The 23,397-nt window shown below is 32.4% G+C and overlaps 1 protein-coding gene across 1 annotated transcript in view; it reads left to right on the top strand.

Annotated features, from left to right (window-relative positions):
• The window catches only part of LOC111708542 (tetraspanin-6-like), a 28,147-nt gene that overhangs the window by 2,060 nt on the left and 2,690 nt on the right, over positions 1-23,397 (top strand). The window contains exons 2-9 of the mRNA XM_023481952.1: positions 5,995-6,072; positions 6,892-7,005; positions 10,040-10,107; positions 12,999-13,077; positions 16,174-16,263; positions 19,257-19,337; positions 19,536-19,590; positions 22,786-22,909. Of these exons, the coding sequence (XP_023337720.1) occupies positions 5,995-6,072; positions 6,892-7,005; positions 10,040-10,107; positions 12,999-13,077; positions 16,174-16,263; positions 19,257-19,337; positions 19,536-19,590; positions 22,786-22,886 (666 nt within the window). The 3' untranslated portion in view covers positions 22,887-22,909. The remainder of the gene's footprint in view (positions 1-5,994; positions 6,073-6,891; positions 7,006-10,039; positions 10,108-12,998; positions 13,078-16,173; positions 16,264-19,256; positions 19,338-19,535; positions 19,591-22,785; positions 22,910-23,397) is intronic.

Below are 23,397 nucleotides of genomic sequence, written 5' to 3'. Positions count from 1 at the left end.
AACAGTCTTTTCATATTTCTTAGTTTATCGGTCTTTTTTAAAAAGAAAACTTTTTTGTTTATTACTTATTGAAGAATAAAAAGCGGGGGTGTTATAGAGGATGCACATATGATTTTTTAATAATAGGCTTCTTGGGTTTAGAACTGGTCGTTAAATATAATTTTAAAAAAATATTATGTATTTAGTACTTTTTACCTTTTTTATCTACATTTTCCTGAAAATTTAAATATTTTGAAATAAATATTGCTTATTTTATTTTGGAATTACATCATAAATTACGGAAGGAATTCCCTTTATACACAGAAGCAGTTTACTCCTCCAACATCCATATACAACAAAACTGGGTTAGACTCACAAAAAATGAAAGTGTTAGACAAATAATTCCTCTTGGTATTTTCAAGAACTGTATTTATGTACTTTGATATAATGCGTTATTTCAACTTTTTATTGCTCTTTTCTTTTAAACTTTTCGCATTAAGCCGAGTAGCTTTTAATGTATACAATTCATAATTTCAACTTGTATATGAAAAAAAATTTTCACAGCAAATCCCCCTACCCACTTAGCCTCTTCATCCCTGCAGTTCCTCATCCGCCCCCCCCCCCCTATTATGGGAGTTTTCCTTTCAATTCCCCCACCCCCCTTCTATGGGGGGAGGGGTTGTTCCCTAACAAGACTCATTTATTCACAAAATGAACTCTTTCACAATTTGATATTTCTTTTTATTTAAAAATTAAGAATACATTTAACATTTTCAAATAGTAAATAAGTGCTAAAAAAATGCTGTATCAAAATCAATAAGATAAAAAATATATTCTCATGGACTTTTACTAAAACTTTAACTATAACAGGATTTTAAAAATATCAAAGGTATTTTTTTCATAATCTTATTTGGATTGATTTTGTTTATCATGTGGACAATTGTGATGTAAAATTAATAATGAATTATTATACATATCTTATGATCTTATATCATATGATCCTTAAATTCAATGATTTTCTGCATGTAAAATTCTTTCTTTCTTTGTCAAATCATATATAAACCAATAAAATACTAAAGACATTCACCCTTGGGATCCTCTTATTTTAATAGTTTCAGGTTGTTATTACAGTCTTATGTTTTGTGATGTAACTCTGTTCAATCTTTTCTTTAGATTTATATCTTCTATACTCCTTCTCCCCCCGGCCCCCCTCCCTCCAGTTTGTATGCACCCATAGCATTAATGTAATCCAACGCTTTATCAATATGATAAAACAAAAAAAGTAACCAGGAATAGACAGACTTAATTCACTTCTTCTAAAATGTTAAATTAATTGTAGACATTGTAGACATTTTCTATACTTTGCCTGTCTGTTTGTTTGTATCCAATAAACGTCAAAACAGCTGAATCGATCGGGCCCAAATTTTTTGTTGGACCTCACGTGGCCCCAGGGAAGGTTTATGAATGATCAAAATTCGATCTTCATTATATTTTTGAAAATTTTGAAAATCCACGAATTGTTTTGCTAAAATTTTTTTGTGTTTTGTTTTACGATGTCACAAAGAGAACATGTTCACAATTGAAATAGAAGATGGGCGCGAAGCGCCCTAAAAGCCTAGTATATACATACTTTGCCTGTGTCTGTTTGTTTGTGTACAATAAATGTCAAAACGGCTGAACCGATCGGGCCCAAATTTTTAGGCGGACCTCACATGACCCCACGGTAGGTTTATGGAGGATTAAGATTTCAAAAATTCGCTTCCAACAAAACTCGATTGTCATAAAATTTTGAGAAATCCACGAAATTATTTTTTATAAAATCTGCGAACTTTTGTTTTTGTTTAACAATGAATACAAAGGGAAAATGTTCACAATTGAAAAATAAGATGGGCATGAAGCGGTCTTAAAGCCTAGTATGATTTATGTTTTTAAAGGGATTAGGATTAGGGATTAGGGACTTTTCCTTATTTAAATTTCTTGGTTACGTTCCTCTTTAAATTAAGTTGTTCAATCTTGAAATCCTGATATCAAAGGGACTGCATTGTATGCGCCATTCCAAGTGACTCTATGCAAAGAGGGCAATGCCCGATTTACAATATTTAAAATATTTGAGTATTTGTCGAGTAAAGATATATACGTGTGTAAACTTATCGAAACCCGCTTGTATTTAGAAGCAAATTCCTTACTCGTTACAAACTCTGATCTACTAATCATTTAATCTTTGCAACCTGATCTCCGGCTTAGATCTTTAATATTTTAAGCAAAAGTCATAGTTTGAAATTTCGTCAGGTTACAAAGATTAGAAAATTTACGTTTGAAGCGAGTTTCTTTTGGATAAAAATAAATGTGATCTAAACATTGTTTGTTTTGCATGTTCAGTTTATAAATAGTAAATACATTACAAAACCAGTAAGTTTATCTTCTAATTATATTATTTGATACTAAGTTCCATTTTGCCCCCCCCCCCCATCCTCCCTTTACCTCCCCTCCCTCAGTATTTATTGAATACTTACTCCTCTCCTACTCTGTATTCTATGCTGACTGATAATGTATAAGATATAGAAGATATCCATCTGATCATATAAAGAATAGAAACGAAGAAAAATTAGTCTCTGTTAGAGAGCACAGCTTTCAAGACTATCTAGAGAATTGTGCTGGTCGAGATACAGAATACAGATAGCTAGAAACGAAAAGGTTTAGCATTTTTCTAGTCTCATAAGTTCCTTTACATTGAAAGTCGATCTTAAGATTAAAACTTTTTCCATGAAAATAAGAAGAAACATGACTGAAATTTAAATATTAAGAAATTTATGTGTGTGCCTTACACAAAATACATTTTAACAAAATTAAAGAAAAATCTAGACTAAAGAACAACAAAAAGCTCAAAGATCGGAACAGTAAGCTCGAAGCTTTAAGTTTGGACCTTGAACCACGAAACTTTCAGCTTGAAGCTTGAACCTCGAAGCTTGAACCTTGAACCTCGAAGCTTGAACCTTGAATCTTGAAACTTGCCGTTTGCAGTTTGAATCTTGACGCTTGAAACCGTGTAACTTTTAGTTAGAAGCTTGAACCTTGAACATAGAAGCTTTAAACGTGCAGCTTAAAGCTTTAACCTTCATTTATATGCTTAAAGGGACCGGAAAGAAAAAATGAAAGGGGGTATAGGCTGAAAGCTAATCACTTTAGCTCTTGATCGCGACCCATGAAACTTTTATCTGATGTTCCTGTCTCGAGAAATTGATTTAAAACTGTGTTGAAATTATACGAAAGTTTATATATGTAAAATTTAGCAAATCTTAAACTTAAATCACTTGACCAGAACTATCACCAATGACAGAGCAGTATACTGATCACGTGTCTCCACCTGCATCACGTGACCACTTTACTGCACTGCCATTGTTGGAACTTCTGGTCAAGTAATACGGAAGTATAAATAATATTATGAATTAAATCTATTAAAAATAGCAATAACAAATATAAAATTATAATTGGAGTAAACCTAAGTTACAATTAGCTTTCTCTGGGATATCACAGTTTTCAGATTGGTTGCATATTTGCTTAATTTGATCTATTTAAACCCACTACTTTTATAAAAAATTGTATAAATATTAATTTTCGGTTAAATTTGATACAGTTATATATCAATTTCTCGAGATAGGAACATCAGATATAACTTTCATGGGTCGCGATCGAGAGCTAAATTGATTAGCTTTCAGCCTATACCCCCTTTCATTTTTCCTTTACAGTCCCTTTAAACCTTAAAGCTTGAAACTAGAAGCTTGAACCTTAAACCTTGAAACGTGCAGCTGGAAGCTTGAACCTTGAACTTTGAACCTTAAAACTTGAACCTTAAAATTTGACCCTTGAACCTTGAACCTCTAAGCTTGAAGCTTGAGCCTCTACGCTTGAACCTTGAAACTTGCAGCTTAAACCTGGAAGATTGAAAATCGTAGCTTGAAGCTAGAAGTTTGAAGCTTAGTTTAAATCTTACAGTTTATAACTTGCAGCTTGAACCCTAAACCTTGCAGCTTAAAGCTCAATTTGAAGTTCAAAGCTTATATTTCGCAGCTAGAAGCTGAAAGTTTGAAGTTCCAAGCTTGAATTTCGCAGCTTGAAGCTAAAAATTTGACGCTCGAAGCTTGAATTTTGCAGCTTGAAGCTCAAACTTTAAAGCTCGAAGCTTGAAGTTCAAACTTTGAAGTTCGAAGCTTGTATTTCGCCGTTTGAAGTTCAAAGCTTGAATTTCGCAGCTTGAAGCACAAAGTTTGAAGTTCGAAGCTCGTATTTCGCATATTGAAGCTCGGAGTTTAAAGTGCATTGAATTAAACTCAATTGTATAGAAAGGTATCTTGTACAAGAGAACAGAACTCTCCAGTTTCTTGTAATAAATTCTGGAGTAGTTGTATATAGTTCAGCGATCTTTATTATCCGTGTTTGATTGACCCTGACCGGCTAGACCGGTCAACCTATATTTACCTGTATCAATAAATTAGTATCGAATCAACCGTTGTTTTAGATAGACGGGTACAGCCAGGATTGAATAGTCAGGATTGACTGAATAATTAGAGTTAGAGACAAGTATTGAGATCACTCTCGGGACCTAGATTGTTACATTCATTTGAAATTATAATCTTATTCTTTGTTGCATTCTTTAGCCAGTTACCTTTACCTTTCTCTTCTTATTTCTCCATTTTCACCTTTTCTTCATTCTTCTTTGTCTTTCCTTTTTCTTCTTTCTTTTCATCTTCTTTGTCTTTCCTTTTCTCCTTTCTTTTCATCTTCTTTGTCTTTCCTTTTTCTTCTTTCTTTTCATTCTTTCCTACTTTTTCTTTCTTGGTGTTTTCCAACATCCTATTTTTTTCTACTTTTTTAACAATTCAAATTGTAGTTTGCTTTTTTTTATGATTTTATTATATTTGATTAAATTTTTATCATTACTAAATTTTTAAAATTATTTAATTTTTATTATCATTAAATCTTTAATATTGTTAAGTTTTTTAGTAATTTGTTAAAGAATTTGTTAATATTTTTGTCATTTCAACAGAAAAAAAAGAAGGTTTACTATATTTTGCATATAAGTCCTAAAACTGCACTTTGTTATAAAATAGGCATTTAAGATACAAAACGCTTTCTATACGTCGTCTCTCTGTATACCATATTTCTGCAAGACACCCTACTTTTATACTTCTCGGATCCCAACCCTACCCTCTTTTACTTACCCGCCCTAGCTGACAGGAAAATCCGCAGTGTATAACCATATCATGAATAGCAAAATATTTGGACAGTTTAAATACTTAATCAGGGAATATTTTAAATCTTTAATTCTTTATATTATTTTTCTATGAAGAGAGTTTTTTGCTGTATTTTGCATAAATCAATCTATGTACTTATAATGTTATATATACATATATATAAAGCTGAAGTATACTATTTCTAATCCTTCTTTTACCTTTATAGATTAGACTTTATTCAAGAATATCGTATAAAAGAATTCTTTAAGCTTCTCCCCCCCCCCCCCCCAACAGCTCGGCTTGTACTTCCTTTTATTTACAATATATTTAGTTTTCAAGTACAGTAAGCCCCAACAAATGTGGGGTTTATTCGAAGACTTTGACTTGTCTTATTACACGGCATTTATTCCGAAAAATATTTCCCAACAAAATATTCCGTCTCAAATTGTTTTTTTGATGTGCTAAGATTGAAAAACAAAATAAGGGTATGCGTGAAACCTTAATTTAAAAATGATAATAAGCATTTTCATGATATCAGACGTTATTATTAGAAAGGAATTAAGTCTTTGCCACACACTCCGATTTTCCAATCCCCAATATCCTTGTAAATTAATTTAGATATTTCGAACTATAGGAATTCTGTTGGATCCAATAATTTAAGTTTGGAATATCAAAGGTTTGCACAATCAGGTTGCAAATTTATAGGGATTAGAAAATATGAGTTGGTGGCAAAAACTCAATTTCTTTCTTGAGACTTCCACTTTCTTACAATATATAATTACAGGTGTACAGTTTACTACTGGTTGGTACATGGGTCTGGTCTGCTATATGGCTGGAGCTGTACATGTCCTTGGGGGAGGAGGTACGTACGGTACATACAGGGTTAACCCACAACGGATAAGAATGTAAAGACGACTTGAAAATATAGACCTTTTTAATGATTTTGCAAAAAAAGAAACAAGTTTATAGTTGTAGGGAATCATGAATGAAAGGAAACAGAGAGTATAAATTCAGTACAGTCGTCTCTGAAGTCTCATCCTTTGTGGGTAACCCTGTATCTCGTTTTAAAGGAATAGTTTCAGTTTTTCAAGATACAGAACTAGTAGCAAAAAAGAATAATTACTTATAATATCTGTCTATTTAAATATTTGAAATTTCCATTGCAGATATGGTTGCCAGAAACATGATTGATAAAAACATATTTAATAGAAAAATAGAAAATAAATGTCATCCAGCGACATTTTTTTTAATACATTTAACAACTTCCGGACATTGGTGTTAATTGGGACAAAAATAGCAATTCTATTAATTTGTTTTTAGCTCCAATGTTTCAAGCAATTCTATCTGAAGCAACATCCAATGAACGAAAGACAACATTTGCTTTGAAGTACAAAGTGGTATTTCTAGAAAAACAAACATTTGGAATATTTAATCTATATGTTTGTCGACGGAAAAATAAAAAAAAATTAAAAGAAGATTTTTTTCCTTGGAGCTTGTTTTGCCATTAACTCAAATTTTCTAATGTCTTTAAACCTGACTGTGTAAACCTTTGATCTTTTAAACTTAGATTAATTGATCTAACATAATTCATAGTTTAAAATATCAATGGATTGGATTGCAAAGATAAAGGGATTGAAAAATCAGAGTTTATGACAAGAACTGAATTATTTTATCTGACTAGGTGAGTGTTCTTGTTCCATCTCTTCTTCTCTCCTTATCCCTCTCCACCCTTCTTCTCTCTTCTGTTCTCTGCTGCTGTCTACCCAGACAAACTAAACCTATCCTTCTTTACTCGGTAATTCATTTTGGGATGCTATGAAAACTGACCTAGAGGAAACCAACCTAATGTGTATCCGACCTATTAATCGAGCAGTTTTCGGAGAAAATATCGAGTAGATACAATACAAGTTTTGTTGGAAAATATTTTGTCAGAAAACGCTTTGGTCAGTTTCCTTTAGGTCGGATGAATGACCACCTATTTTACTCTTTTTGTTATTTTCATTTCTAAATTATGCGCATTTCCCCCCCCCCCCCCCCCCCCCCCCTCTTTTTTTTTTTTTTTTTTTTTTTTTTTTTTTTTTATATTATTGCCTTTTCCCCCCCCCCCCCCCCTCCTTCAGTATGTATTGATCTATCAATTGCTCTTGTTTTTAATTAAAAAACTTCAGCATAGTTGCGTGTGGGGAATTTCATGTGTTTTTTCAAAAGTATTTTTGTACTTTCTGCATTGTTCTTATAAAGTGCAAAACATTGCAAAAAAATTTCTTCATCAGTTTGGTCGGTTTGTCAGTTAAATTCGTAAAAAGAAAGAGCGCCTTAATCTAGCTCTCTGTTTCCCATATATCTTATTTTCTCTCGTTGTGTATAAAAATGTAAAATATCCCCCCACACTGCCGAGTTATGATTGAAAACATTAAATAGCCACCAAACGACTATGTTAGGGTTCTGTGAGGGAAGAAGGAGACTTAAATTGTCTTTTCAACTGTAATAAACCCTCTCTATAATATTCTAACAGTTTCCTCTTGCTCTAAACTATTGATTAATTTTTGTTCAATTCTGTTTTTTTTAAATTTGGAAACCTTTTATAAATTATTTTTGGTACCTTTCTTATTGCAAAATATCTGTTAAACCAGTATAGAAGAGAATATGTCTATGTCTGTATGTATACTCCGGAAACTAGTATAGAACAGAATATGTCTATGTCTGTAAGTATACTCCGAAATCTAGTATAGAAGAGAATATGTCTATGTCTGTAAGTATGTTCCGAAATCTAGTATAGAAGAGAATATGTCTATGTCTGTATGTATACTCCGGAAACTAGTATAGAAGAGAATATGTCTATGTATGTATGTATACTCCGGAAACTAATATAGAAGAGAATATGTCTATGTCTGTATGTATACTCCGGAAACTAATATAGAAGAGAGTATGTCTATGTATGTATGTATACTCCAGAATCTAGTATAGAAGAGAATATGTCTATGTCTGTAAGTATATTCCGGAAACTAATATAGAAGAGAATATGTCTATGTATGTATATGTATACTCCGGAAAACTCTCCAGATGAGATGAGATAAACTTGACTCAGGGCATTGTTCTCTTATCTCAGGTTACAAAAGAGCAACGTATGGATTTACTCCGGGTATACTTTAAAGTAGGACGGGAGTATTGGTTTACTCCGGGTATACTTTATAGTAGGAAGGGAGTAAACCAAACTATGTAGATGGAGGGAGTATTGGTTTACACTGGGTATACCGTAAACCAAACTATGTAGATGGAGGGAGTATTGGTTTACTCCGGGTATACCGTAAACCAAACTATAGGAAGATGGAGGGAGTATTGGTCTACTCCGGGTATACTGTAAACCAAACTATAGGAAGATGGAGGGAGTATTTGTTACTCCTGGTATACTGTAAACCAAACTATGTAGATGGAGGTAGTATTAGTCTACTCCGGGTATATCGTAAACCAAACTATAGGAAGATGGAGGGAGTATTGGTTTACTCCGGGTATACTGTAAACCAAACTATAGGAAGATGGAGGGAGTATTGGTTTACTCCGGGTATACTGTAAACCAAACTATAGGAAGATGGGTGGAGTATTGGTTTACTCCGGGTATACCGTGAACCAAACTATAGGAAGATGTAGGGATATTTGTTAACTCCGGGTATACTGTAAACCAAACTATAGGAAAATGGAGGGAGTATTTTTGTTATGTCCTAGTAAAGTTTAGTTTAGGTTTACTCATGGTATATCTCCGAGGAGGGTGGGGTATCGATTTACTCCGGGTATACTTTAAAGTAAGACTAGAGGAGGTGTTAGTTTTCTCTGGATATACTTAAGAATAAAGGTAAAGGCGGAGTATAGACAGACATGGGTTTAATCCAGGAATTCCTAAAGTGGAGTGAAGGGTGAGTATAAAAGGACAATATCTGGTTCAGGGGATTCTACTAAATCCTTGATCTTGAGAGATTGTAATGAAAATCTAGAGAATTGTAACATAACCATTCTTTGAAGAGATTGGTCTTTATCGTGCTCTAGAAATAAGTGTGCTCTTTACCTTCAATTTCTTGTAAAACCAGGGTTTCCCTGGAACTAAGCTTTATACCAGTATAAAGCTTCCGAATAAGCTTCATGTATAAAATGAAGCTGTGTGTTGCCTGCTTCAAGCTTACAATTAGGTTTTGGAGAAAATAGGCAATTTAGTTTATCTCTTGCCGGGGTTTATAACCCTGACATGGATAAAAACTGCGACACCAAGAACCAACAACAACAATACACTCAAACCTTCCTCTAACCTCTCCTCTCTCAGATCAATACTTTTAGGAACCTGAGATATACTGATTCCAGTAGATTAGGAACCATGAGATGGATTGGTTCCAGTAGATTAGAAACCTGGAGATAGACTGGTTCCAGTATATTAGGAACCTAGAGATATGCTGGTTCCAGTAGATTAGAAACCTGGAGATGAATTGGTTCCAGTAGATTAGGAACCTGGAGATAGACTGGTTCCAGAAGAATAGGAACCTGGAGATGGACTGGTTCCAGTAGATTAGAAATCTGGAGATGGACTGGTTCCAGTAGATTAGGAACTTGGAGATGTATTGGTTCCAGCAGATTAAAACCTACTGACTAGATTATTGAATATTAATTATGAATTCTATATTTTAGTATTCAGTACGGATCATTCTTGTCTGGTTCAACTTGTATCTATATTTTAGTCTTCAGTCCTGATCAGTCTGGTTTATCTGGTTCAACTTGTATCTGCACTTTAGTATTCAGTCCTGATCAGTCTGGTTTATCTGGTTCAACTTGTATCTGTATTTTAGTATTCAGTCCTGATCAGTCTGGTTTATCTGGTTCAACTTGTATCTGTTATTCTTCTCTACGTGTTCAGGTAATTATTAATATTATTTACAAGGTGCAATTTTGATTCTGATTTAACAAAGGAATTGAGTTTTTGCCGCAAAGGAATTGAGTCTTTGTAACAAACTCTGATTTTCTAATACCTATTTTTTTCACCTGAGGGTGTAAACCTTTGATATTTAAAACTTAGATTTTTTTTATCTAACAGAATTTATTGTTTGAAATATCTAAGGTCTACGGCATTGGGTTACAAAGATTTAGAGATTAGAAAATCATAGTTTGTGACAAAAACTCAATTCCTTTAGATTTTTAAATCTCTATACCTGAAGGTTTACGACGTTGGTTTACAAAGAGGTATTAGAAATCAGAAGTTGTGGCAAAATCTCAATTTCATAACCGTGATATATTGGTATTTACAGAGCTCCAGGTCTTGATTAAAGTGTCATCTTTTGCGGCTAATTCTGTAAATTCAAATTAATCCAGTTTATAAACCTATTCGTTTTTAAGCATAAAGTGTTGAGGGAATTTTAAGCGTCTCCTCAAAAATCTGAATACTTTCATGTTATAAAAATTAGTTTTTAATGTTTGCTGTTAATTGCAATGCTAAATATTGGCTCCGGCAGAAAATATGAGGATTTAATCATTCGTTTTTCGTTTTTTGGAAAATTACAAAATTGGCATAATTTTAACGAGCAAACTGTTCGAGCACAATATTTAATTTTATGTAAAGTACCTTACAGACTCCGTGAAAACCAAGAACGCTTTGATGATGTTAAACAAACTCAAAATCCATGCCCAATTCTTCTCAATGGAACTAAGTTTTTTTGCCACAAACTAAAATTTTCTAATTTCTATATCTTTACCACCTGATGGCGTAAACCTTTAATATTTCAAACTTAGTTTATTTGATCTAACAGAATTTATAGTTTGAGATGTTTAATGTCTACGACATCGGGTTGCAAAGGCAAAGATAGGGATTTCAAAATGAACATAACATAATGAATATGTTGAAATATCAAAGGTCTAAAACTACAAGGATTAGAAAACTTATGTTTGAAGCAAGAGTTCAGTTCCTTGTTGAATCCCACAAGAGAATCCTGACACTCGAACGAAGAACTCTTAGTTTGTGATCCTTGAAACAACTTCTCCTCAATTTTTGTCTCAAACGTCTACTTTTTGTAATAGGTAGTTTAACTTAATAAAGCTGGTTAAACTACTTATCCTGTTCCTATGCATGTTCAAACTGATTCAAAGGAATTGAGTCTTTGCCACAAGCTCTTTTTTTCAAATCCTAAATTTTTGCAACCCAATGTCTTATACCTTAGAGGTTTCAAACTGTGAATTCTGTTAGATCAAGTAATTTAAGTTTGAATATCAAAGGTTTACACATTCAGGTTGAAAACATATAAAGATAGGAAAATTTGAGTTTGTGGCAATGATTCAATTTCTTTTGGGTCACATATAAATGCGACTGTATAATTAAAACATTTATCCTAGAAATTCACGTAAATCCCGTCCTTAGTGTAAAACCTAAAAAAATGGGATTGAAAATTTTAATACAATTTTTTTAAAATTTATATACTCACTTTTCCTAACTTTTAATATGATTTAACCAAAGCAGAAATCTTGACTAGTATCATTATTGTTTAGGTTGTTAGATTTTAAAATCTTAATTTAATATCTGCGAATTATGTCTATAGCAAATAACTTCCAGAGCTAAACCCAGTAGTTGAAGCAGTCGTATCTATGGCAGCTACTTCTCTAACTCTGTACAATACTATCTTAACGCTGTTATTTTCAATATTTATGATTGAAAATTCAAAAAAACAAATGATCAAAAAATAGTCTTAATTGGCATTGTTACATTCCACATTCCACAATAAATCAACTTCTGGGGTAATTACTATTTATAAAAAATTCACAGATAATAATATTTACAGATAATAATATTTACAGATAATAATATTTACAGATGATAATATTTACAGATAATAATATTTACAGATAATAATATAAAAAATATACAATTCTTTTTGCGGGAATAATATGATGAATATTAAGCTGAACAAAACTGTTTCAGATAAACCCTCAAAAAATGAGACTTCAATAAAAACCTTAATTATAAGATCGGGAAAACGAACGTTAAAATAGATCTTGTAGCATTTATTAAACTTAGTTTCATAAAACTTATGATTTGGGAAAGAAATGATCAAATTTTCACCTTAATGTAAAAGTTTATGACTGACAGAATTCTGTACAGTCGCCTCTGAAGTCTCATGTACTTGGTACATGGAACCCCTGTAGACCTATAGTATTTTGATGTCTTAATAACTTTTAAGATTTTTAACCTAAATTCAAACCATGAAGAAAATATTATTGAACACCCCTTGATAAAAACGCTCAAAGTTATATGCTACATCATAAAATTCACAAGAAAACAAGACCTTCCCAAGTTTTTTTTTTGGCATTATCATTTAATTTGGCAGGGGGGGGGCGGGGTTCTACATCTTTATCGTGAATAAATCTAACATGTTCTGTCTCGATATAATTTATTAAAACCCTTAAATAAGTAAATTTAGCCTTACGAGAATAGTATCACGACATCTTTACAGATTTAATAAGACTAGGCTTTCCATCTTCTATTTCCATTGTGAACATTGTAAAACAAAAACTAAACAAAAAATTTGAGGATTTTATGGAAAAAATTTAGGATTTTCAAAATTTAATGAAAATTGAAAATTTTTTGGAGACTATTTTTGAAATTTTGATCATCCATTAAAATTATGTCATGTGAGGTCCACACAAAATTTTGGCCTGATCGGTTCAGCCTTTTTGGCGTTTATCGGATACAAACAAACAAACAGACAACCAGATAAGCCCCGTATATATATATATATATATATATATGATGAATTTTATTAGGAGAAAGTTTAGTGAATCCCTGGCTGAGGGTATATCTACGTCTATGTCTGCTTATGGAAAAATACCAGATCGAACTCAGGTAGATTTTACAGATTTGGTAAAATATCAGATTTACACGTATGGAAAAATACCAGACTTTAAACTTATTTTGTAAAATACCAGATCGAACGAAGGTAGATTTTACAGTTTTCCGGGAAAAATGTCTCGTTTTGATGAGAAATCTATAAACACCTCTTTGATCCTTTGCTATACAGTAGATACGCCATTTTCTTTTATGTTAAATGAAAATAGGAGAAGATATTAGGGCTTAAGTCGGGCTAGGTACATGTGCTAAAAGGAACTTTTTTCTTATGCTGACTTTAATGTGATAAACAATTGATCACTCAGAAATATATTCAATTGTTAAAATATATGAACTTAAATGTACGATAAACTATGCATGTTACCTAATGATTCAAAAAGAAGAGAATCATTGAGTTAATGTATTTAAAGTGACCACATTCACCCTTTACCAGCGTTTCTACGCATCTACGGTATTCGTTATTCTAATAAACATGAGAATCTTAAGACAACTTTAAGACCGTTTTCGACATTTGACAACTAATCAGTCACTTAAAATCACGAAAACCATCCCTTCAAAGTTTGATACATCGTTTTATTTCAAACCCTCTCTTGAAATTTTGTTTCATAATCAACCCTCTCTTGAAGTTTTGTTTCATAATCAACCCTCTCTTGAAGTTTTGTTTTATGATCAACAATCTCTTAAAGCTCTATTTCATAATCAATTCTCTCTTGAAGCTTTGTTTCATAATCAACCCTCTCTTGAAGTTTTGTTTCATAATCAACCCTCTCTTGAAGTTTTGTTTCATAATCAACAATCTCTTGAAGCTTTGTTTCATAATCAACCCTCTCTTGAAGTTTTGTTTCATAATCAACCCTCTCTTGAAGTTTTATTTCAGAATCAACCCTCTCTTGAAGTTTTGTTTCATAATCAACCCTCTCTTGAAGTTTTGTGGATTTTTGTATTCTTTTAGATCTGTTTTATATTTAAATATGATATTATAATGAAACTGAGCTGGTAATTATTGTGTTGAATTCAAATCGTTTGATCTCGATATCCACTGTGTCCACTATAAACTTTAACTTTACGATCACCATCGAATAAAGATTGAATTAATTAAGATAGAGATTAAACATTGATTTCGATATCCACAATACAAGAGTTCCCAGCTCTGAGTCTAAAACTAAAGAACGAAAAGTTTTGACTTAAATTTTAAGTTCACGGTTAAATGCCACTTCTGACTTAATTTAAACCTGAACTTTAACCGTGAGGTTAAATATTTAACCCTGTGGTTAAATATTTAACTCGCCGAAATCGACGAGTTAAAATTTAAACACAGGTTTAAAATCTTGAAATTCTGCATTTTCCCTATTTGTCTATTATTCAATCATCATTCAGCTGCAGCTGAGAAAGCGGCATTCAACTTAACGATATATTTAAAAGTGAAAACCTTGTTAAAGAAATTTCACGCTTTAGATAAATTAATTTTTGGATGTAAACCCAAAAAACGGTTGTATGTTTTGTTTTCGGTTACGTAAGAACAGCGGATTAGCGATGGTTACGTAATATTCTCCGTAAATCCTTTTCTCTGATTGGTTCAGATTTTCCCGGGAAATTCAAATTTAAAATTGAGAAAGTTTAATATTTAAGTAGCTATTCATTATTTTACAGAACTTTTAACCTCGAACTTAAAATTCGCGCATTCTTTAGTTTTAGACTCTGTTTGATTAGAATTAAAAATTGAAATGAGAAGAAACAGAGAAAGCAGAAACCATTTCTTGGTTCAGTAATTTCTTTTAAACAGAAATTATTTATAAAACGAGACATTATGCTTTTATTCATTCTTTTATTCTTGTATTCATTCTTGTATTCATTCTTGTATTCATTCTTGTATTCACACTTTTATTTATCCTTGTATTCATTCTTGTATTCACAATTTAATTTCATGTTTATTTTAGTAATTCTTTTTATGTTTCCAACTGTTATTAATTTTCAATTTTCAATGAAATGTCCATTATTTAAAATGTCCTGCCTATGAAACATCGTATCCAGGACACTTTTACCTTCATTATGGGGTAGAAATCATTTGGTGTACTATCCAGTGTTTGTATTTAAACAACTGTACACAACTTGCTCTATCTGTCCTGTGTCGATCTTTCAAATGAATATGTTTCAAATGTCATATCTACAAGTTGCCCGTCCTTTGAAATGTCCCGTCTATGAACCTATCTATGAAATGTTTATCTTTTAAATATCCTGTCTAAAAAATGTCTGTCCTTTAAAATGTCGTATCTATGAAATGTCTATATATGAAATGTATATCTATGAGATGTCTATGTATGAAATGTCTATCTATTAAATATCTATCTATGAAATGTCTATCTTTGAAATGTGTATTTATTAAATTTCTATCTATGGAATGTCTATCTATTAAATATCTGTCTATGAAATGTCTATCTATGAAATGTCTATCAATGAAATGTCTATCTATGAAATGGATATCTCTGAAATGTCTATCTATGAAATGTCTATCTATGTAATGTCTATCTCTGAAATGTCTATCTATGAAATGGATATTTCTGAAATGGATATCTATTAAATATCTGTCTATGAAATGTCTATTTATGAAATGTCTATCTATGTAATGTCTATCTATGTAATGTCTATCTCTGAAATGTCAATCTATGAAATGTCTATCTATGTAATGTCTATCTCTGAAATGTCTATCTATTAAATATCTGTCTATGAAATGTTTATCTATGAAATGTTTATCTCTGAAATGTCTATCTATGAAATGTCTATTTATGAAATGTCTATCTATGAAATGGATATCTCTGAAATGTCTATCCATGAAATGTCTATCTATGTAATGTCTATCTATGTAATGTCTATCTCTGAAATGTCTATCTATGAAATGTTTATCTATGTAATGTTTATCTATGAAATGTTTATCTATGAAATGTTTATCTCTGAAATGTCTATCTATGTAATGTCTATCTATGTAATGTCTATCTATGTAATGTCTATCTATGTAATGTCTATCTCTGAAATGTCTATCTATAAAATATATATCTATTAAATTTCCATCTATGAAATATATATATATCTATCTAGGCAGTTGATCTGTTACAGTCTAGAGTAGGTTGCTGTGGAAGCTATGAACCCAAGGACTGGACTCAAACCCATTGGGGTAAAGGACATCAGGTTAGAAATATTTATCATTCGTACATATATGTACTAACTTCAAGTAAAGGACACCAGGTTAGAAATATTTTACATTCGTACATTTATGTACTAACTTCAAGTAAAACTATAACAAAGTGCATCCCAAGGATGTAAGGCAAGGAAAGTCATTTCAGAAGTGTACACATCTTTAGTACTGCAGTGTACTGTCTCTGGGCGCTAATGTAAACACAAGACGGATGTCGAAGCCTGACATGGGATCCATCATTCACATAAAAAATCAATGAAATATTCTGGTCATAGGAAACTATTATGTGAATTATCAAAATTATCAAAATTTAATGCTTTTAACCTCCTCGGATACTAAACGAACATTGATGCATCTATTATTGTTTACAAATTCCGCCCAGAGAGAACTGGTTTGTACACAGAGTATACACAACCGCAATTGACTTTCCTTGCCTTACATTCTTGGTGCATCCTAACTGTATCCATATATTTTCAGTCATATTTTAATCTCTAATTTTGAATTCGTCAAAACAGTGAAAAAAAACCTAATACTAGTTTGAGATTTTCATGAACGAACTTGTACACAAATCAGTGAACCGGTATCTTTTAGAGAAAGTTCATCTTCATTTTAAAAATAGAAAAAGCTATAAGATCAGTATTCGAAAGAGGGGCGCAAAGCTTCTTCAGAGGATTACATAAGTTGGCTTTTTCTTTGAGTTTAGTTACATTGAACACTGTACAGTGCAATAAAGTTATTGAAAAGTTTGTTTAATAAACCAGTAAATACATCTTGGTTGTAGTTGATATTTCATGCCAGTTGGTGGCAATATTTCATGCCAGTTGGTGGCAATATTTCCTGCTAAATGATGTTAATATTTACTGCCAAATGGTGTCAATATTTCCTGCCTGCAGTTTTCGTCTTTATTTCATGCCAGTTGGTGTTAATATTTCTTGCCAGTTGGTGTCTATATTTCATGTCAGTTGGTGTTGATATTTCTTGCCAGTTGGTGTCTATGTTTCCTGTCAGTTGGTGTCTATATTTCCTGCCAGTTGCTGTCTATATTTTCTGCCAGGTGGTGTTAATATTTCCTTCCAGTTGGTTTCTATATTTCCTACCAGTTGATGTTAGTATTTTCTGCCAGTTGGTGTCTATATTTTTTGCCAGTGGTATTAATATTTCCTGCCAGTTTATGTAAATACTGCCTGTCAGTTGGCGTCAATATTTCCTGCTAGTTGATGTCAATATTTCCTGCGAGTTGGTGTCAATATTTCCTGCCATTTTGTGTCAATATGTCTTGCCAGGTGGTGTTAATATTTCCTGTCAGTTGGTGTAAATATTTCCTGCCTGCAATTGGTGTTAATGTTTCCTGTCAGACGGTGTTAATATTTCATGCCAGTTAATGTTAATATTTCCTGTCATTTGGTGTCTATATTTTCTGCCAGTTTGTGTCAATATTTCCTGCCAGTTGGTTTCAATAGTTCCTGCCAGTTAGCATTCATTTTATTTTATACGTTAAAAATGAAAGCTAAAAATAAATGTTAAAAATCGCAAGATGATGAAAAATATTCTCAAGTTAACAAGTTTCTGTAAATGATTAACTGAAGAAATTTCATTTATTAGCAAATAGAACTATTAACTGAAAGTTATCATTTTCATTTAATACTTTAATTTTAAGAGATTTGATTTTTGAGGGAATGGAATTGAGTCTTTGCCACAAACTCAAGTTTTCTAATCCCTAAATCTATTGCAACCTGATAATGTATAAAACCTTTGATCAAACGTAAATTATTTTGTCTCACAGAATTCATAGTTTAAAATATCTTATGTTATGTCTTTGACTTTGGGATGCAAAGATATAGGAATTAGATAATCTGAGTTTGTGGCAAAGAATCAATCACTTTGTGGTACGAAGATATTCTTGTATGCATGTTCCTATATATGTATATCTCCTGGTTACTTCAATACTTGTAATGGTTAAGCCAGTACAGGGAAAGTATAATAAATGGTCCTTCATACTTATACTTGACAACAAGCATTTGTCAAGAAACCATTATTTTTACATTATTTATCTATACAATGTATTGCTGTGGGCAAAGAACTGATTTCCTAATATTTTTACAATATTCGGTTTCTCTCGTTTTCCCTGAAATAACATTTTTTTCCACAAAAAATATTTTTAACCAAATTTTCGTAATTTTTACTTTAAATTAGTTTGAAACATTCCACTGCACACAAATTGATTTATTGGATTGATATGATAAATCTTAAAGTTCAATTTTACGCACAAAAGAAGTTCAGCAGCACTTCCTTTTGGTTTAATTCACACTTCAGAATGATTCAAGTTATAGACTAAGGACCAATTGAAATTTAGATTAACAGTGAGAACCAGATTACTGTGGACTATGAAGACGACCTTTAGACTCAAATTATGATGTTAATTACAGCGAAAACCAGAAAACTCGGAAATGGAAAGACGACTTTTAGAATCAAGTTATAACTTTAAAAAGTCCAATGAGCATGAGACACAGCAATTGTGCAGTGTAAACAGACCCATTTTACTAAATTAGTGCTTCATTAAGTGTCTATTAAAACTATTTGCTTTGTAACAACATCAAATACACTTAAGTATTGCTATAATGTCGCCTTATTCCACAGTTTTCTGTTTATCACTGTAGTTCAAAAAACATTTTAATAAACACTGCACAGACCATTTACTTATAGCTAATTTTTTGTAACAACGTAACCCACACTACTTAAATGCTTTCTAATTCCACAATTTAATGGTTCTCACTGCATATGAATTTTTGTTTATTTATATCCCCGGTCGCTTTACTAGATTTGTACTGGAAAAGAAGTATGTTATGTGAAAACATTGTTTTATTTCAATATTGTTTGGTCCGAAATTAATGTGAATCAACTCTGGCGTAAAATTGGGAAATGCGGGAAACAAATGAAAAGAAAGATGGCTCCGAGATGAACATGGCCGCCATTTTTTTTTATTTAGGATAAACTGCCCCACAGCTGCTGCCGCCACACTGACAAAGGGATCTGTAAACTGGATTCGGCAGAGGCGGACGTTTTCCCGGTAAATATAGAAAAACTGAAACCTTCAACAAAAAATTATGATTTTAAATATAAATATCTAACTGTTAATGTTAGAATTATTGGTTAAAATTGAAAATAATAATGTGTTTTAAAGATTTAAAGACTTCAAACCTTTAAAGCATAATAGTTTTTTTTTATGGAATCAGATTATTTTAGAAAAAATCTCTAACATTTTTAGAGTGGTTGTCATGAGCTGATGTGGGGGACAGTAGCAAACAATCCAGCAAACTTAGGAATATATCAAAAATTAGTCTGCAGTGCTCGTCTTCTTAAGGGGGGGGGGGGTGGGGAATGGTTTTTTCCTTCTGTACCATTCCAATTTTTCCTATTTTTTTCCTCTATTTTTTCTTTCCAATCCTAACTTTTCCCTTTTCATCCTTTCTTAACTCCCTTCCCATCCATTTTCTTCCCTCTTCTCTTCCCATATACTTCCTTCTTCCTTCCCTTTTCTTCCCTATCCTTTCTTTTCCCTGCTTATCTTTTTGTTTGTCTTCCCTTTTCCCCTTCCCACCCTTCTCATCTTCTCTTTCCCTTCCCTTACTTCCTTTCCCTTCCCATTCTTCCTTTTCCCATCTCCTTTTTACCTTCCCATCCTCTCTTTCCCTTCCCTCTCTTCCTTTTCCCTTTCCTTCCTCTATTTTCCCTTCCTTCTTTATTTTCCTCTTCCTATTCTTCATTTTCTCTTCCTTTCTCCCTTTCCCCTCCCATTCTCACTTTTCTCCCCTTGATTCCTTTTCCCTTCTCATACTTCCTTTTCTCTTCCTTCTTTCCTTCCTCTCCTTTAACCTTTAGATTATATTTTCTCTCCTCTCTTCATGAGATATTATCTCAAACCTTTAGATTATCTTTTCTCTCCTCTCTTCATGAGATATTATCTTCAACCTTTAGATTATCTTTTCTCTCCTCTCTTCATGAGATATTATCTCAAACCTTTAGATTATCTTTTCTCTCCTCTCTTCATGAGATGAGATATTATCTCAAACCTTTAGATTATCTTTTCTCTCCTCTATTCATGACAATTTTAAAAAGATTCTTATTTCAAAAGATGTTGACAACAGTTTTTTTGGGAACTGTTAAAAAATCTGAAATTATTATGAAGTTTTTTATAAATTTTGTTAAAATCTCATTGTAAAACATTTAAATGCTAAAGAGTAGAAACAAATTCAAATGTGTCTTATTCATCCATTATCTTTATTAAAAAATCGTTTCATTACTTTAGCTGAAATGTTTTCGTGTTTTTTTTTTTTTTTTTGGGGGGGGGGGGGGGTTTCTCCATATACTTAAAAATCCCCCTTCTTCCTCCCCTATGTCAAATTAATAAAAAAAAGTATTAAACCGCCGAACGATGCACCGCAAGAAATTAAATTTCTCTTCAAACAGAATTCATTATAACTCAAGTTTAGCAGCCTGCAGCTCTATTCTTAGCTTTAAACCAGAGAATTAATGAAATAAGATGCAATTTCTTTTAAATCTTCCACTAATACACTCTCTTCATCTCCTTCCTTATACATTCTTTGTTCTTCTCCTGATACAATTCTGTTTTTATAAATCCTATTAGAGGGAATTGATAGAATTGCACAATTGCATCTTTTGATGCGAAAGTTTTGCAAAAGTGTAACAGTAGATGAATAGAAATTCCTTAAACTGCAACCTTTTAGCCAGGTTAACCTGAAACCTGGAGTTATTATTCTTTTCCAGGTTAACATGAAACCTTGAGATACTTTTCTTCTCTATGTTAACCTAAACCTTGAGATACTTTTCTTCTCTAGGTTAACCTGGAACCTGAAGTTATTATTCTTCTCCAGGTTAACCAGAACTAACTTTAGAATCTGATATCCTTAATCCCGATCTGTTAATTAATCTGGAGATTAAATTCATGAGGAGAACAAGCAATATTTAATCTGGAGATAAAGAAAAAAGAGTGGATCAAGCCTTAATCCCGATATTCACCATTCTAAAGTTCCCAGCTCTGAAATCTGGAGTCATTGTTCTTCTCCAGTTTAACCTGAAACCTGGAGTTATTATTCTTCTCCAGGTTAACCTGAAACCTTGAGATACTTTTCTTCTCTAGGTTAACATGAAACCTGAAGTTATTATTCTTCTCCAGGTTAACCTGAAACCTTGAGATACTTTTCTTCTCCAGGTTAACCTGAAACCTGGAGTCATTGTTCTTCTCTAGTTTAACCTGAAACCTGGAGTTATTTTTCTTCTCCAGATTAACCTGAAACCTGGAGTTATTCTTCTTCTACAGATTAACCTAAAACTTTGAGACACTTTTCTTCTCCATGTTAACCCGAAAACTGGAGTTATTGTTCTTCTCCAGGTTAACCTGAAACCTTGAGATACTTTTCTGCTCCAGGTAAACCTGAAACTTTGAGATATTTTCTTCTCCAGGTTAACCTGAAACCGGGAGTTATTATACATTTCCAAGTTAACCTGAAACCTGGAGTCATACTTCTTTTCCAGGTTAACCTGAAACCTTGAGATACTTTTCTTCTCTAGGTTACCTTAACTCCTGGAGTTATTATTCTTTTCCAGGTAAACATGAAACCTGGAACCTAGAGTTATTGTTCTTCTCCAGATTAACCTTAAACCCGGAGTTATTATTCTTCTCCAGGTTAACATGAAAACTGGAGAAATTGTTCTTCTCCTGGTTAACCTGAAACCTTGAGATACTTTTCTTCTCCAGATTAACTTGAAACCTGGAGATTCTATTCTTCTCCAGGCTAACCTAAAACCTAGAGATATTGTTCTACTAAAGGTTAACCTGAATGTATTAATTACTCTTCTCCAGAATAACCTTAAACTTTATAATACTCTATATCCTGATTATTCTGAAAATAGGAATAATGTTCTTCTAGAGTTTAGCCTGAAATTATCTGGCACTTTTCATATTAAAGTTAACCAGGGTGCTTGGAATACTTTTGTTGTCGGATAGAAACAAGTTTCTCAAGTTGCACAGATAAACAACAGTATAACCCTCAAATCAAAACCGATAATCAAGAAATTCTCTTTATTTCCTGAAAAAATTATATAAATAATAACATATAAAACTGAAAAATGAATGTTTATAATTAAAAGATTCTTACGATCTATTTTGTGACATTTTTAAACTTCTGAAAAGAATGACAATTAATTATTAACGAAAATCACTAATTCTTTATGTGAAAATATTCTTTGTTTAACTTTTGAAAATGGATGGATTCACAATGCTTTAGGTTATTTACACTCCGATAGAGAGAACAAAGGAACCGGAGGCTAAAATTATTTGGTTTGGATTTTAGAGTCTCCGAGAGGGGGGTCTAAGTTAAAGACGACTTTACACTGATCATATGTAGTTAATGGTTGACAACTTTTTGTCTGCAACTGAATACTGATACTGGAGTAACCAGCAATGCCTGTATTTTGAAGATATATGTTGTATTCAGTATCTGGTATTCTAATGGTGTCCCTACTACATCTCTCATCTATCTGCCTCTCTATCTGTCTCGCTCGCCTTGGAACCAGGGACTACACGGCGCTTAAATAGGGACGGCAGGGGCGGAAAGACAGGTAAAACAAGTAAATTGATCAAATAAAAAGGATTAAGGCGCAGAAACTTAAAAATCGTCTTATTGCACAAAACGTTTTGAATCTAGGACAACATTATAAGGCAAAGGAATTGAAAACTTGCCTCAAATTCAAATTTTTCTAATCTTATATCTTTGCAACCCGACATTTGCGTCACACTGAATAGTTGGAGCTAAAGGGGATTTGTCTGTACTTGGCTTTTTAAAATCTTAAACTTTGAACCGGTGATTTAGGATTTGAGCCAGTGAGCAGTTCAGAAATATTTGCATGAGTGGTAGGTATTGTTCAGCGGCTTTTCTCAAATTCATTAAATTTGGTCCCAGTTCCTTTAACACAATTTTTTCTTAGTAACATTATTTGTATGGTTTGTTTGGCCAATTGCAAAATTGATCAAATAGACCCTTAACATATTTATATATTTATCAAATAGACCTTTAACATATTTATTCTAAATATGTAAAAGTTGATTG

The sequence above is a fragment of the Eurytemora carolleeae genome, unplaced genomic scaffold (assembly GCF_000591075.1).
Source record: "Eurytemora carolleeae unplaced genomic scaffold, Eaff_2.0 scaffold38, whole genome shotgun sequence".
In the NCBI taxonomy this organism is placed as follows: domain Eukaryota; kingdom Metazoa; phylum Arthropoda; class Copepoda; order Calanoida; family Temoridae; genus Eurytemora; species Eurytemora carolleeae.
This window is presented reverse-complemented; position numbering and strand designations above follow the sequence as displayed.